Genomic DNA, 16,476 nt, shown 5'->3' on the forward strand with positions numbered 1-16,476 from the left:
TGGCATTCGCAGGATGCAGTGCAAAACATGTCAGCATCCTCTAGAGAGAGAAGAGCATAAAATGCAGTACAATGTGCGTGCAGAAATATACAGGAAAAGAAGCACTTGGTATAAAAAATATACACCGTCCTTGAACAACGACGACATAAATGGATACAAAATAATCCTCCAAAACAGGAACAATTTACAAAAAGGGCTATGTTTTACATCTATAAAATGACAGAAGTCCAAGTTTTCCTTCAAACGTCCGGCCGCAGTTGGAAAGGACGCAGACAGAAGTTCGTTCAGAGACAAGCAGGCTTGCAACCCAGGCTTCGGAGGACACCGCTGTGACACACAAGGAAACGCACAGCGTGAGACTGGCTGGAGGAGGAAGGGAGGCAGATAAAGCAAAACTTTAATTCTGCTTTTCGGTTCAGTGATCCCTAACAGAGAACCTGCACTCCCAGGTCCAGCATGGTAGGGCATGACTAGAAATACAGAAGAAGAAAACAGATCTATGTTGACTCGGAACTGGGCATGCCCTTCCCTAGGTACTGACCGCATGAGCTCCTGTCTGGTGACTGGATTGCCAAGAGACCCATCTGGACTGGGGGAGAATTGGTCAGTTGTGTTAGGGTGACCCTTAGCAAAAATGTGCGGCCATGCCTCAAGGGTTTTCCCATCAAACCAACACTGAGTGGTTCATGCCACTTTCTTCTTGCTGCTCCCAGCTCTGTCCAAAGGCTACTGCGCTCTATCAATCATCAAAATAGTGTGAGAGAGACCAGTTTTGGAAATGCCCTCCATGCCCCATAGAGAGCATTTCAGGGCGAAAAATAAATGGAGATAAATTGCAAAGTGTCTTTTTAACCCCTGGGCATCCCAAGGGAGTGTCAAATGTTGTGGGAATTCCTTCTACCCATTCCATAGGGCATCCTGGGACATTTTGGAGCACAAAAACAGCCCTGGAGACTGCACCACACTTTCTCCATATCTGATCTAAGAGACCCCAGAGGGACATAAGTCCCTGTTTTGCCAAATGATCCCTGGAGAAGGATTCAGAAATAAATGCATGGACCTTTTTGTGGGCCTTTTGCCAATACACAAGGAAAATGGCAACCAAGGGTGTTGAAGAAATGGGCAAAGACTCCTCCAAAAACCATAGCAAAATAAAATAGTTGTTTCAAGTCCTTCAAAAGCAGGTGCCCATCGCTCTGCTGCCAAAGCTGTTTATCGTTGATGTAAGCTGCTATCCACTTGTCTCCTTCCAGAAGAAGTCTTCTTGGTTCCTGATGCTGACAGAATTGAATGGGCTTTTGCTGCAGGAAAGTGTGTTGGGCATAGAGTTGCTTGGAATGAGTGGCTGGCGAGAGTTTTGGACACAGAGACTGTAGCTGCAACAGCACTGCCTGCCTCTGGAGGCCACAGCTTCTAGTTTTAGCCATTAAGTGCAGGGTTCCTTCTAATACTGAATGCCATCAATGAAAGTTCTCCAGGTTACGACTAACAGCAGGACTGAGAAATGGGAAGAAATACATCATTAAGGCCAACACTGACTTAATAAAGAGAGACAGTTCGTTCCCCACCTCACAGGACTTTTGAAATTAAATTCACAACTTTTGGCCATGAAACGTGAATGCCAGACATCCTTGCATGTGGCAAACCTTGATACCCGTCATTTTGCAAACAATTCCTTTCTTTTGGCAGCTGTGAGTCAGATGCATCTCAGTTCACATGCTTTTTGGTCAGTTTCTGGCAAGTGCAAGAGACAGTGGTGGAGTTTCATGATAAAAGAGTTCAGTTGTCCAGTTAGTTCTCCCCATGGTCCTCTTCCACCCAAGCCACAATCTTCCCTTCCCACCCAGGAATAATGTCATCATCATGGAAAACCTACAGGGAAAGCAAAGAGAGAGCAATTGCTGTCAAGAATGTTAGGGTGGCTGGAAACCAAAATACAAATCCCCCGTAGTCTGTGGTTCTCTAAGTATGAGGAGGGCTGAAGCTTCTCTTTATGCACTTCTTGGGATGAAGTGTTTCAGTCCAACGCTAACACAGACTGGCGACTGAGGGAGCACATTGCCTATCAGGAACCTATCAGTTCAAATTTTACACACCCATGGATTTACCAGGGGACTTCAGTGCAAGGTACTATTCTCATAGGATCTTATCTGAAACACAGGACGAATAACTGTAATGACTCAGATAATTTTCAAAATGTAATGCTGCTGATGATAACTACTACAATACTACTATAATGAAAAGAAGGAGAAAGAAGAATCAGAATATAATTCTCACACTCTGGGCTGCTCAATGGAACAAATGTTGATTAATGTTTTTCCAGTTGGGTTACTGATCCTGAGACTTAAGGAATAGCACAGCATAAGTGCGAATTATGTGTCTCTCCAGAGGTTGCTCAACTGCAAATCCCAGTATTCCTCACCACTGACTGTGCTAGCTAAGCCTGCTGGAGTTGTGGACCAACAACATCTGGAGGGCTGCACAATTCCTAACCTTGCCCTACAGTGATCTACCCAAGACAGTGAACCCATGAAGATGGTGGGAATGTCCTAAGGTCCAGTCTGGCTCTCTATTATTTAAGATATCTAAAAATTAAGAAAGCCTATTCTTTGCATGGCAAACGGAGTGGCATTTTGCACATTTTCTCATCAAGCTGCAGGATGATCAAAGTCTTGCGACAGCCAGAAAACTCAGCGGCAATATGCAAGCATGGCCTGGCCCTGGACATGACAGACTAACTACACTTCAGTGTTACAATTACCTCAGCTCTGCTGAGCGCTTCCAAATAACCCCTTTCTTGGCTGAGCCAAATCAAAAGGGAAAATATCAAAGTTTTGGCTCGCTACTGATTGAATAACACCTGACAGCTCATTTGCCTGTAGGCTCCTTCTTCTGCCTGGAGCCCTTTCTGCTGGATATTCAGGTTGGTCTGTGCGCACTCTGTAACCATTTGGGGTATGATTCTTATTGCCCCACTGAGCCACTGGTAATCTTTCCGCACCTGAACTTACTTTCACTCCACAAAACACATAAGCAGGTAGAGGTAAATTCAAACAACCCACTGCTCATCAACAACAGTTTACAAATACAGCACTGGTTATACAATATACCCACAAAACAAAGCTGAAAGGAACCCTGACTAGAGAGCACCACCTACCTCCTCCTTGACTGTGCCAAATTCTGGATCCAGGGCTTTGAAATGGTACCGGTGTGTTCCTTCTCGATCAATAGCTGTTTTAAAATCCCTCAGTGTCACCTCACCCAACCTGCAAGCACAGGGGAGTAGAGAAGACGTATGTTGGAGTGCCTTGTGGCACAGAAGGAGAACATGTGCTCTTAGGTCCAACTCTCCTGGGGGAGAAAATCCTACAGAAGTGCACTCCACTTTTACATTTGCCACAATAACCAATCCCCCAAACCTGCTCAACTCACCTCTTTGGTATGTTCACCATGAAAGGTGTGAGGGAGCGATCTGTGAAGTAGAGCACTTTGGTGCAGGCACTGCTGCTCATTGCAGGGGTGCTGTGAGAATGAGGCAGTTCTGTAAAGAAAGGCAGACGGGAGTTTATCACACAAGGGAAATTGGAAGTATAATCCAATGGCAATCTGAACACAATCATGGGGTTTAACATTATTGCATGATAACCGACTACACGCAAATTCGGGCAATGGGAAGCCAGTTCAAATGCAATGCGCATTCACGTAATTGTGCTAAACTAGCAACTTTAAGTGAATGCATTCTGGCCCCACTTTCTTTTCATTCGAATTGAAGAGAAATTCCTCCCATTTGATAAACTCAAGGCTCAGCTGCAACACAATGTGAGATTGCATCAAAAGAGTCTGCAAAAGTGAAGGGAGAGAAACAGGAAAGTTCACTCAGCCTCCAAGGCTACAGACTTCAGCCTGACAGAAATCTGTGGGCACATAAATACAGCTGCCTTTGCTGGTCACCGCTAGGCTTTAAGACCTGTTCTTATCACCACACTACAAGGATTACACAGAATCCAACCCACACAAGGCCTCTCCTTCCACCCGGTTATCATGCCGGCAGTCTCAGTGGTGGAGTAGGGGCCTTAACTGGCACCAGTCCAACTTAGGAGACATCAAGAGCAAGTGGGGAAGCATAAGGTAAATTTAGTCCTGGATGAATGGGGTAATGCTTGCCACAGCACCCAACACAGTCTTCAGTGCAGAGTGAGAGGAGTGGGCAGGCATGGGTCATGCAAACCAGTCCACCAGTCAGTCCAAAGGATTGACTTGTTCTCTGCTTGGTCAGTCTCTTAATTCAAAATCCTTGGCTGGAATCCAGATGGGGACTTATGCCTTTGTAAGAAATGGGCTTGAAAAAATAAATTTGGCCAGTTCCATAACATCCGTAGCCACTAATGGACTACTCTTATTATTACTATGTACAAGAGCTAGCAAAGTGACCAGTGCACAACAGGATCAATGCACCACAGCAGTGATGCACATCAGTCCCATTGTGCACTGGGACACTGGCTGGGGAGTACCACTTCAGCAGAGCCCGATGTGCATTAGGACACCCCATTCCCAGTGCAATTAAATCAAGATCTAACCTTTCAGAGACAAGACACACAAAGAAGAGGAGGAGGAGGAGGAGGAGGAGGAAGCAGAAGCAACTGCTGCACTATCAATAGCAGCCACCAGATGTCACAACATGTTTGCAGTAAACCATTTTAAATGTGTTGCTTGGAATACTGTGGTGCTTTCTGCTTGGTCTTGAAAGAGTAAATATTAATTGGAACTGTTAATTATTTATGCTGCAGCAGTGTCCAGAGTCAGCAACAGTTTCGTTTGTGCCAACCACTGTACTTAGGCAAGCTCTTAAAAGCAAATATTGCAGGTGGAAAAAGAAATCAAAGGCCTGTTACAGACAGCCAAAATAAAGCTGCTTCGAGTCACTTTGGAGGTATGATATTTCAATGATACATGTGTCCTAAGAGTCCAAAGGCCGCACCAAAGCCACACTCCAGTCCTAAGGACTGGAGTGCAGCTTTAGTGAAGCTTCCAGACTCTTAGGACTCATGCATCATTGAAATACCATATCTCCAAAGTGACTCGAAGCAGCTTTATTTTGGCTGTCTGTAACAGGCCAAAGGCAAAGAAACTGGTAGGATAACAAGTGGATGATGGGTGTGACATGCAAGGCCTTCCTAGCTCCCCAAAAACAGCACTGCTCAGCAGCTTTTGCCCGGGAGGCTCTGAATTGAAATAGGGCAGTTCCAGCTGGGCAGAGAGATATTTCTAGAAGTACACTTACTGGAGTTGGAGGGCCAGGAATCTCGGTACTCGTTCGTTACGTGGGGGGCAGGTGACTTCCCTCGGACCTGGACGAAGAAAACAAAGGAATGACGTTCTCTGTTTGACCTCCTGTTTTCTGGTATTATTTCTAAAGATCCCAGGACTGAACCCTGGAACTGCAAACTGGCTCTGTGGCTGAGACACGGAGAAGGGTAGCTTGCAAAAAAGAATGTATACTGTATTTTGGAGATGCTTATGTGTCCATGAAGAAGCACCAGTGGAACAGTAAAAAAATTCAGTTATGATGTGCAGCCACCGATGGCCCTTAGCTCCACTGGTCTGAGCAAGCATCTCCAGTGCTCAAGACACCACCAGGCTTGAGCCGTGAGACAGGTTTGCTTGCCAAGTAACAGTTGATGCCCATGGGAGGCTCCAATGGAAAAGGTCAGCAGAGAGAAAAATAGCAGATGCATTACAATGATGAAAGGATTTGGGGGAGTGGGGGGACCATGCGCCATGGTAATGCCAGCAAGAGCCTGCTCAAAAGTGACCCCCATGAAGGACAACAACTGGTGACACTGGGGATTAGAAAGCCCTCCAGCGATGGCAGAGCCTGGCGGCTTTCTAGCACTACACAGCTGTCTTCAGACTATAATTGAGTCTCTCCCCTGGCTTCCCAGAGGTGGAAGCATCCAACTGGAAAAGCAAAAGAGGTCTGGCAAAGATGCGAGCTGGAATAATGACGGGGACAAGATCTGGAGCCATGGTTCCCCTCTTTTTGGACGCGCCTGCTATAGTATGGTCCAAACACTTGAAGCCCTAAATCCACTCCTCTCAGCTCCCTATTTTACCATTCTTTCTTTAACCATAGAACTAGGAATCTTTCTTTAACCACAGGACCATGAATTCAGAACTGCTCCCAGCCATTTTCACACTCTCAGGAAAAATATTGGTTTTGGTCCAGATGGGAGTTGACTGTACTCAACTTGCATGCTCACCTCAGCTCTTCTGAGGAGCTCTCCAAGGTGGGCTCAGAGTTGCATGGTCCCCACCACCAGCATTTTGTTATAAATAAAGACAACTTCTCCTAGAACAGAGGTGGGAATTGTGCAGCCCCTCAAACCATCTGTAGTCACTGCATCCCTAACCCCCGGACCTTTTGGTCCTCCCTTTTAAAAAAACAAACAAACTGGAGAATACCATGCTTTCCAAAGTGAGAGAGTGGTATGATTCTCTTATCCAACAAGCCTCACATGCATCTTGGTTTAGGCCAAGGGTCAACTCTGGAGTCCCCAAGTGCTTATGTTCTGCCCATGGGCCACACTGACATCTAAAACTAGCCTCCCTACCCAGGTAAAAAAAACACAAGAAGTGGTCAGATGCCCACTGCTAGTTTTGAAACAAAGGGTTGATGTCAAAGAGAACATGGGGAGGTGGGCTGGAACATATTTTAAAGATGCAGCGCTGCTCCTGGAGGCTTTCAGGAAATGCAATTCAATTGGGAAGAGGAGAGAAAGGGATAGTCAAAAGTGTCAGGAGGGTACTCTTTGCTCCCTCATCTTTCCTTTGTTTTGAGAGGAAGGACACAGGGAACCCCCTTTTTAAACTACTTGGTGCATTTTAGGACCTCATCAAGTACATGGGTTCTGAGCTGAACCTAGGCTGGTCCACTGTCTCCTTGCCTGTCTTCCTGCCTGGGAGAAAGAGAGTGCAGCCAAGCCAGCACAGGTGCATCTGCAAGCTCACACAACAGGCATTGTTCAAGCAACATGCACAAGTCAAGCCCACAAGCTGCCCCCAGAGAAAGAGAAAAGTTCTTCCAGTCTGTCTGGCCAGGGGATGCCTCTTACCCTCCTCTCCTGCCTCTTCTGCATCTCCATACGGTGCAGTCTCTCCATCAAGCTGGAGATGCCCTGCTCCAGGCTGTCGATGGTGTGATGCTGGGGGTCGTGGCCGCTGAAGCTGTTCCGCAAACTGCGCAGGGCCTCGCGCACCAGCTGGAGGTCGTTTGTCTGTCCAGGAGAGATCAGAGGAGGTGAGAGGTAATGGGCTCTGGCTTCTCTGTGGAGTTTGCCTGTCCTGTAATGCCCCCCCCCCCAACTCACTGAAGGGTTCATAACCTCTCTGCCTGCTCAGTGGGCAGCTTCACAAGTCAAGGGTGCTCCATGAGGCTAGGAAGAAGGGTGTGCTCTCACTATGAGGCAAAAAAGGTACTTACACCTCTGTGGGCTGTGGAAGCTGCTCCTTTTCCTGATGTCTGGAGGAAGCCATTGCTCTGAGAGTTGTGGTTGCTGTAGACTAGCACCTGCTTAAAAAGAAAAAGAAAGACTTTCTGTGGTACAGCTCCTGTCTTCCCATACTCATCAAGAAGACAAAGCTAGGCATGGATTTGTGATTCAGCAACTTTTGCAGAGCTTGGAAAACCCAATATCTTTTTTTGGACTACAACTCCCAAAGGGGCCTGGCCCCACCACTGTTTCACAAAATGAAAGTGCAAAGTACCTCCTCTGCATCCTTCTTCATGCACTGAGCCAGTAGGGCTTCTTTGTGCTCCAGCTCTCGCTCCAGCTCCGCCTGCGAAGGAAAGATGTGGGTTAGCAGGCAACATGGATCCCAAGAGGGATGGGAGGAGAAGGGGGCCTGGCAGAGGAGGTGCCGGTACCTGCTGATAGCTGGCCTCGGACAGCTGCCGCAGCACTTCCTCCATCTTGGCCTGGTGCTGGTGCAGATGGCGATCCTTCTGGCCCAGCTCCTTCTGCAACACAGTGGGAATTGGGTTCATCAGCAGGGGAAGGAGGCTCGCACTGGATGGGAGCAAAGTCGGTGGCAAACGTCAACACAATCGACCACAGGGCTATAGCTAAGTGGCTTTCTTGCAGGGTAGGGAAGTGGGGTGGGAGAGGGGTACGGAAAGACTGGCTGGATCTCCTGGTGTACTGTGCTGAATGGATACAACCACAAGCCAGCCAAGGGATGAAGGGAGACATGCTCACACTCATGCATCCAGAATTACAGAGGCACAAGGGCAGGATTTCCAGGTCACCGTAGGTCTTAAACAGCAGAAGAAACTGTCCCCAGGTCCCTCCCTGACACTGGAGGGGAAGGAAGGAAGGCTACCTTGTATTCTGCCAGGAGCCGGTTCCTGTCTTCAACTTTTCTCTGTAGATCAGTCTGCAAATGAAACATTTGAAGAGCGAGTGAGTGGGCAGTCTGTATCCCTAGATGCAAGAGACATGGGGCAGTACTCAATCATGACCCCAGCATAGTAGAGCTGAGGAAAGCAATCTCTGCCTTGGGCTTTACTGTTCTTCTGTCCCTTTCTGTTCTAATGTGGATTTCTGTATGCAGAACTTAACAACAGATAAGAGTTTGCAAGGGGATCTTGCAGTATCTTTGAGACTAACTGTGTAGAAGAAGTTGTAGCCTACACTTTCACAGACTTGGGGTACTTCCTCAGATGCATGGAGTGAACTGGTGCCCAGGAGGGACCTAAGTTTCACTCCATGCATTTGAAGAAGTACACCATTCTTCACAAGGAGTTAATTGCGCAAAGCCTGTTTAAATAAAAGGGTCTCTGCCTGCTCTCAGGAATACAAAGAGGGGGCCAGCCTCTTCTCCCATAGAAGGGAGTTCCACAGCCTGGGAGTAGCCACCAAGAAAGCCTTTTCTCATATCTTCACTAGAAAACCCTAGGATGGTGGCAAGACTGAGACAAAGTCTTCCCCTTACGATCTCAAAACCTAACCTCTCTATAACCCTCTGCTGTTTACTCTTCCGGCCTGGAGCTCACAGTAGGCTCAGGGAGGTATTTTTCAGACACCCAGTTATCTGATCCTCTCAGCTGGCCACACCAGGGATTCAACCTGAGACTATTTGCATGCACTGCACATATTCTGCCACTGAACTACTGTGCCTTCCTCAAATTCTGCGTCCTCCCATCTCTACAGAAGCAGACTCACGTGTGCATCTGCCGCACAAAAGGACACAATAGCTCACATTTTGGCTGTGCAGCTCTTCCTTGTCCATGTTTGCTCTCAGCAGCTCTTGCTTTATCTGAAGAATGACCACGTCCTGCTGGGCCAGGCGCTGCTGCAAGGCATCCTGGAGAAATTGAAGGTGCCACTTTATTCACTTATTTATAAGATTTATAAGGGGAAAAATCTCTCAAATCAACAAAAACCAACAACACAAAAACCAACAACACAGCAAGAGCCTTTTTGAAAGGTGACAAAAATCAGATCCAGATCCAGGTACTATTGTGTTATGAAGGTATAGGGTATAAAAATAAAAGGACATAAAAATAACCCAATGCAAAATAAACTTCTTTGTCTGCAGCAGCATAGAATGAAATGTGGATGCAATTTAAACCCTACATGGTCTAGCAAGAAGCAGCAAACGATTTCGACTGGATGAGTTCTGTGAACCATGCTGCCCTGCTAAGGTATGATTTCTAGCTGAACCAGTGAGACTTTCCACAACTCTTGTTTCATGTTCCCATGAAGACAGTTTGTTCTTTGATTCCTCTTGCAGGGTTTCTTTCTCTGGCAACACCAAGTGTGAAGGCAGCACTAAAAATACCTTATCACACAACTGGTGCTGCAGGATGTAGATCTGGCAAGTAGGGATAGAAGCAAAGCAAGAGCAGCCAAGCACAGCACCTGCATTTATTGCAGATCCCTTGGATGTCATTCATCCAGGAACCTCAGACTGATCTAGGATCCTCAGCCAATCTACTTCCACCTGAACCTTAGCACATTGCAAACTGCAAAGACAGCACTTAATTCAGGATCTGTTGTTGAAATTCATCCTACACCTTGGCCAAAATGTACTGTTCTTTAGTCTGGGAAATATTTCACCTTCCCTCATCTTAACTGTCATAATCTTTCATCATCTATATTGCTCCATAATTGTTTTTGTGTGGTTTCAATCCGATTTATGGCTACCTTAAGGTGAATCTATCATGGGGTTTTCTTGGCAAATTTTGTTCAGAAGGGGTTTGCCTTTGCCACTCTCTCAAGTTGAGACAGTGTGACTTGCTCAACATCAGCCAGTGATTTTCCATGATATAATGGGTCATATAGTATTGTTAGTCCTGAGTAGGATAGACTTATTCAATTAATAAGATTTACTTGCATGTGGATTCACCATTCAACAACCGACTGAATGGGGCTACTCTAGTTGGGACTCTCCAACAAGATGCCAGCTGTAGGATCCAGAACATTGTTGTTGCCATTTTCACTGCAATAAATTTCACAGTTTACCAGGCATTCCTGGCCATCGATGATTCAGATTGTAGATAAGACTATAAGAATCACTGTGATACATAATGTGGTATGTTTCAAGTAGTGTTTCTATCATTCTATGATTCTTTTTGTGATTGTGAGATTAAGAAGCTTTCTATTGCAACTTCCACCCAGATGTTTTGTCAGTTCATTTGGGATTGCTCCCAGATTACCCACCAGCAATGGAACCACGGTTGTTTTCTTTTCCCTGAGATACTAGACCTCCACTTCATAATATCTCATCATATTTTCCATCTCTTTATCCATGCTATTCCCCAGAGACAGCCACATCTACACTGAAAACTTTCTTTTTCTAAGTCACAGTTCATAGAATCATAGAGTTGGAAGAGACCGCAAGGGCCATCCAGTCCAACCCCCTGCCATGCAGGAAATCCAAATCAAAGCATCCCTATTGACAGATGGCCATCCAGCCTCTGCTTAAAGACCTCCAAGGAAGGAGACTCCATTACATTCTGAGGGAGTTTGTTCCACTGTCGAACAGCCCTTATTGTCAAGAAGTTCCTCCTAATGTTGAGCTGGAATCTCTTTTCCTGTAGCTTGCATCCATTGTTCCGTCTTCTAGTCTCTGGAGCAGCAGAAAACAAGCTTGTTCCCTCCTCAATATGACATCCCTTCAAATATTTAAACAGGGCTATCATATCATCTCTTAATCTTCTCTTCTCCAGGCTAAACATCCCCAGCTCCCTAAGTCGTTCCTCATAGGGCATGGTCTCCAGACCCCTCACCATTCTAGTTGCCCTCCTTTGGACATGCTCCAGCTTCTCAACATCCTTTTTGTCATGTTATGTTCCAATTGTTGTCACTTTGGATCTTAAAGTGCCATAAGATTAGTTTACTTCAACATTTTCAACCATTGTTTCAGGCTTATGTTCTTACCACGTCTTTGCAGATGGCAAACCCCATTTTTTGCTTAGATTTCAATGTATCATTGCAGCCACTTTATCATGCCGTTTCTCATGCTCTGTTTGTGCCATCTTGCTGCATGAATTGATGAAGTGGTCACCAATTTCATCTTTATACAGATGACAGTTACTATCTGTTGTTGTTATTACTACTATGATGACAATGGCTATTTTCCCAGTAGTCTTACTAAGTTGGGAATGGGGGGGGGGGGGGGAGAAATAGATCACAGTTCTGATTTTGCCATACCTCCATCTTGTCATTTAGAAGAACAAAAACTGGTTTGAGCATTAGAAACTGCTTGCAGAAACCCATGCTAATGTCAAGAGAAGTGCTTGTAATCAGGCACATAAATCAGCATTTGCACACTCAGCGTAAATGCAAATGCTACTCAAATCGGCTTCCACGTTCTTCTCAGCCTTTCTTCGCATTTTAATTTCCCCCTGGACAATGTACCAAATGGGAACTAGAAAGCATGCTATGTGGGGGAGGGTTATGGAGCACTACCCACAAGACAAAATGCTCGGGGTTTATTGTAGAGAAAGAAGTCTCTGATTTTCTTGCACTTTTATGATCTAGAAGACATTGTGACCAGGAATGTGTCTTTCATTTCATTCATACATTATAAAAAACCCTAGTATTATGAAACACTTGTCTTTCTGCATGAAACATATGTTCCCCACTCCTGCCTATATACCCCCCAGCAGGGGAATTTCATAGTCAAGCTACCAACATCTGTCTGTATACCAAGGGAAAATTGCCATATATACTCATGTATAAATAAGTTGGCCTTATGTATAATTTGAAGGCAGGTTTCGGGGCCAAAACTGTGGATTTTGATATGACTCATAGATAAGGGTGAAATTTCGGGGCTGCTCCTATTTTCCCAGGCAGGCATTCAAAAAGGCCTTTCACCACTCTACCCAGACAAGGCTATAATTCCATATATATATATGTACATGTATATAGATGTATGTTAAAGTAGAGAGAAGTACTTCCCTTTCTCTGAGTAGAATGGCGAAAGGAGAGAGTTTAGTCCATCCCAAGAGAACCTAAAAGAAGCACCAACTCGCTTTACTCTCTCCACCATGGTACCACTTCAGGATTTATTTTTGAATGCCTGGCCGGGAGAATGGTGGCAATGGCAACTTCTCTATGGCACTTCCCCTCAAAGGAGAGCCAAGAGAGCAGAAAATGCCAGTGCCTCTAAACTCAGACTGTAATACTTTAGAAATTTCTTGAAATGATCATGCTGGACGAAGCAGAAAGCAGCAGGAAAAGAGGAAGACTCCAGTACAAGTGGACAAATTCGATCGACGTCTGCCCTGAATTTGCAAGAACTGAGCAGGGTTTTGATGACAGGGGCTCTTGGAAGTCTCTCATTCATAGGGTCAAGGGCAACAGAGAGGCACAGAAGTTATTTGAAAAGAATGAATGACCCAGCATCAGAGACAGGGCCTGCTGTCTCTGAGCTCCTTTTTGAATCCCATCAAAATACTTTAATAGTCTACTCTGAGGATATTTAAAACATTCTTTTCTCACCTTTACTCCCTGCAGGCTCCGAGCTTCTTGTTTCTGCTTCTGCAGCTCCTTCTGCAAGTCCAAGGAAGTAAGGTTACAATGACATTTTGGCATCACCGTTTCAAAAATCAATCCCGGCTTTCTCATCCCCTCACAGTTTATTTTCCTCCCTCTCTGTGATTTTAAAAAGAAAACCCTCTTGCACCTGAAAATCAAACAAAATTTTAGAGCAGGGCCTGTTTTAATGAGCCCAGAAGAAAAAATCAATGTCAGTGTTAATGCCCCCGGGGCACCTACCGCTCCCTTAAATGGCTGACATTAAACGGCCAACGGGAAAACCATCAATTCCTCAAAATCTCTTTCAACCCAGTGCTGAGAATGCAGCTTCTAGTGATAGTCCTGGGCTCGCAGCCAACTTCTGCACAGGCCCCAGATGAGATAGAAGTGACAGAATTGGCTTTTCTTTCTCCTGAGCTGCTTTTATCTCACAAGTGGAAGTGTGTTTACGTTCAGACATGGTTAGAAATGTTAACTACTGCCTTGGTTAGTCTTCCAAACATACTTTAAATGTCTAGGATACTGAAGCTTCAAAAGGGCTTTGAATAATATTATGTTAAGTTGGGCTGGTGTCAGCGGTATTAAAGAATACCAACATCTTCCATCTTCTGGAAAGTATAAATAGGCATCACCCTTAGGAAATTCCCCAGGTTTGCTTCTGTCTATCTGACTTACCTTTAGTTCCTGATTCTCTTCCATGCTCTGGTCCAGACGGCTCCGGATGATGACCTGAATGCAAAACGCTGCTGTTATTTGCTAGGGTCTGCACACAAATAATATGCAGAAGAGTTCTCAGAATGGAACACTGGGAAGAAAAGCATTTGTTACTTACCAGCTGCTCTTCAGGGCAACCCTCCTGTTCGGGAAGGATAAATGATCTTTCTTGTTCATCCTCAGGTAAGGACCCATTGAGCAGCAAGGCCTGGCAAAACAATAAGGGCAAAGAGAAATACCTAGTCAAATGCCTCCATGGAAACACCCCAGAAAGAAATTCAACCCCATTTGCAGAGGATTTGGCTGTAATGAGTGACAAAGCCTGTTTTGAGAACTGATGCCCCACTGCACAAAACTGGATTCTGTCCCCAAATGGCATTAAAAACCAACTTTGAAAGGGAAGAGGACAGGCAGCTGGTTTGGATGAGGCTCTCTCAGCGTCAAGTCTGAAAAGTATACAAGGCTGTACAGTATAAATAAACGTAGTTTATCCAAGTGATAACGATTTTAACTTGCCAAGCAGGGAAAGGTTTGAAGATGTCGTACAGCTTGGGAGCTAAGAGGATTGTTAGTGATGGTGCATCCAAGATGGAACTGTTTAATGTGCAATAAATGACATGATGTTCTAAAAACAAAAGGAAAGAGCAAAGTAATTACAGAAGCGCCTATGATTCCATGGCAGAATCCCCACTTTGCAAATGGAGAAGGTCTGAGGTTCAGTTCCCAGCACATCCAGCTAAAAGGATCAGGTTAGAAGGTGACACAAAAGATCTCTGCTTGTGACTTGCAATGCAGACAATCATTACTCCATGGCCCAATGGTCTGAGCTGGTATAAAACAGTTTCCTCTGCTCCTGGAATTAAAGTTCACTTTCTCCTTCCTCTTCTCTTTTTAATAGCATTATGCAAGGTTTCAAGAAGTTTTCTCAAAGGAGTTGGAGGGACACTAAAAATCAATACACACAGAGCAAAGCAGTTTATGAGTAATTGAAGGCTTCTGCATGGCTGAAAGCAGCACATTTATATGCAGATGAGCCCCTATATTTGACTGATAAGGAAGTACTGGTTTCAATGGATATGTGTTATTTACAAGACACAGAGTTGCAGGTTCAATTGTGTAGATAGGCACCTATCTGAGGGAAATCACTTAACTATGGAAGAGAATCAAGGGCCCTTTCAGACAGAAAGAAAGCCTGTTTCTTAACAACTCCTAGAATTCAATAATTGCCTAAACTGGTTAAATCGATTTTATTGTACGCTGCCCTGAGAACATATGATACAGGAAGGAATGCAAATATTTTAATAATTAAATAAATTTAATCATTTAATTTAATAAATAAATAATAAAACATATTGTAAGTTGTTTGACATGGGGGGGGGACTATATATTATCCCATAGGCTGTGAATTAGATCACAGTTATTCTCACTCTGTAGACAGAAGGATGAATGTCACCGTAGAGGGCAGGAGCTGTCAAGAGTTTAAGCAGGGACACAGCAAGGCCAGGAGTAGCCTTTATCCTTCAGAGAAATGCATTTTGATTTTTATTCCAGTGTGAAGGCTGGGAATCCAAGCTGCCCTCCATCACCAGGGATAGTGCAACTGAGTTCCAGAGAGGCCCCATTCTAAGCCTGAAGGGTGACTGCTACAATCTGGGGCTGGGGGCAACCCTGGCATGATGCCAAGCCCATACCCATTTGCAATTCATGCTGCCAAGCGCTCCACACTTTGCACAGCAGGCTCTCCACTTAGGACTGCTCCATGTCAGGCTTTTCCCAAGGGAGCCCACTCAGCCCTGGAACTTCAATAAAACCCCTCATGATCTACAGGCTTTAAAGAACAGGAAAAGCACCGACTATTCAAATCCAATTTCCTGGACAGTGGGATCAGCTGCCTCCTTGCTCCTTCTAGGAGATAAGGCCAGCCATGCCAGGCAGCTGCCAGCAATGAAACCAGCTGCTTCCCTTGGTTCCCAGAGCATGGGGGTCAGAGAGAAAGGAGTGTGCACAATCTGAGAGGGTACATTGGGCAACCAAATTTCAAGGGCATCAAACATCGCTGTCTTCTTTTTGAAACTTTCTGCCTCTTCTCCTCAGTACCGGCTGCAGAGGCACCCTGCTCAGTGCTGCCGGCACAATGCTGCCTTTGTTTACTCAAATATAAACATTTACAATTCTAAACCAGCAGAGTTCCCAGAAAGGAATGTCCTGGTGTTGCTCCAGGGAGTTCACAGCCTTTGCCCCATAGAGCGCAGGGTCTGACCTCCAAGCAGAGCACCATGGAAGGGGACCAGGGGCAGGTCACTTGAGAGGGTCTAGAGATAAAGTCACAGCATCACAACTTTGCATCCAAAACTTGGAGGGAGGGAAGCTTGATCTCACCATCTTACCTTAAAAACCCACTCAGGTCAACTCCCTGTGGCCCTGAATCCCAGATTCAGCTTTTTGAGCGAATGACTGACAAAGGCATTCCCTCCTTTGCTTCAGAAGCCTTTCTGTATGCCCCTGTTTTCACTTTATTGGAACAACATGTACTTGGCACCCATTATATACACACGATTCAGACCTCTTCACTTGAGATCACACTGCTCAGATGGGAATGGCACATCTTTTCCCCCAGCCCTTTGTATCTGGGAGCACACATGCACCCTCCTACACAGAGAATCTTCCAGTCATTACTGGTGATGGTGACATGATGCATATTTTCATGCCAGTATCATGG

At 45.3% G+C, this 16,476-nt stretch overlaps 1 protein-coding gene across 4 annotated transcripts in view; it reads right to left on the reverse strand.

Annotated features, from left to right (window-relative positions):
- Nucleotides 1-1,690: 1,690 nt before the first annotated feature.
- LOC149306934 (dixin-like) overlaps nucleotides 1,691-16,476 on the reverse strand; it is a 56,768-nt gene continuing 41,982 nt past the window's right edge. For 2 of the 4 annotated variants that reach the window (XM_089538906.1, XM_089538904.1), the window contains 13 exons: nucleotides 13,876-13,965; nucleotides 13,719-13,772; nucleotides 13,008-13,058; nucleotides 9,259-9,363; nucleotides 8,380-8,433; nucleotides 7,925-8,017; nucleotides 7,765-7,836; nucleotides 7,481-7,570; nucleotides 7,113-7,274; nucleotides 5,282-5,348; nucleotides 3,433-3,541; nucleotides 3,158-3,266; nucleotides 1,691-1,872 (listed from right to left, as the gene is read on the reverse strand). In XM_089538906.1, the coding sequence (XP_089395032.1) occupies nucleotides 1,792-1,872; nucleotides 3,158-3,266; nucleotides 3,433-3,541; nucleotides 5,282-5,348; nucleotides 7,113-7,274; nucleotides 7,481-7,570; nucleotides 7,765-7,836; nucleotides 7,925-8,017; nucleotides 8,380-8,433; nucleotides 9,259-9,363; nucleotides 13,008-13,058; nucleotides 13,719-13,772; nucleotides 13,876-13,965 (1,137 nt within the window). In that variant the 3' untranslated portion in view covers nucleotides 1,691-1,791. The remainder of the gene's footprint in view (nucleotides 1,873-3,157; nucleotides 3,267-3,432; nucleotides 3,542-5,281; nucleotides 5,349-7,112; nucleotides 7,275-7,480; nucleotides 7,571-7,764; nucleotides 7,837-7,924; nucleotides 8,018-8,379; nucleotides 8,434-9,258; nucleotides 9,364-13,007; nucleotides 13,059-13,718; nucleotides 13,773-13,875; nucleotides 13,966-16,476) is intronic. The other 2 variants (XM_089538905.1, XM_089538907.1) reach the window with 1 other exon arrangement.

This window comes from Sceloporus occidentalis, unplaced genomic scaffold, assembly GCF_023333645.1.
Source record: "Sceloporus occidentalis isolate IW3139 unplaced genomic scaffold, rSceOcc1.0.p SCAF_9, whole genome shotgun sequence".
Taxonomy (NCBI): domain Eukaryota; kingdom Metazoa; phylum Chordata; class Lepidosauria; order Squamata; family Phrynosomatidae; genus Sceloporus; species Sceloporus occidentalis.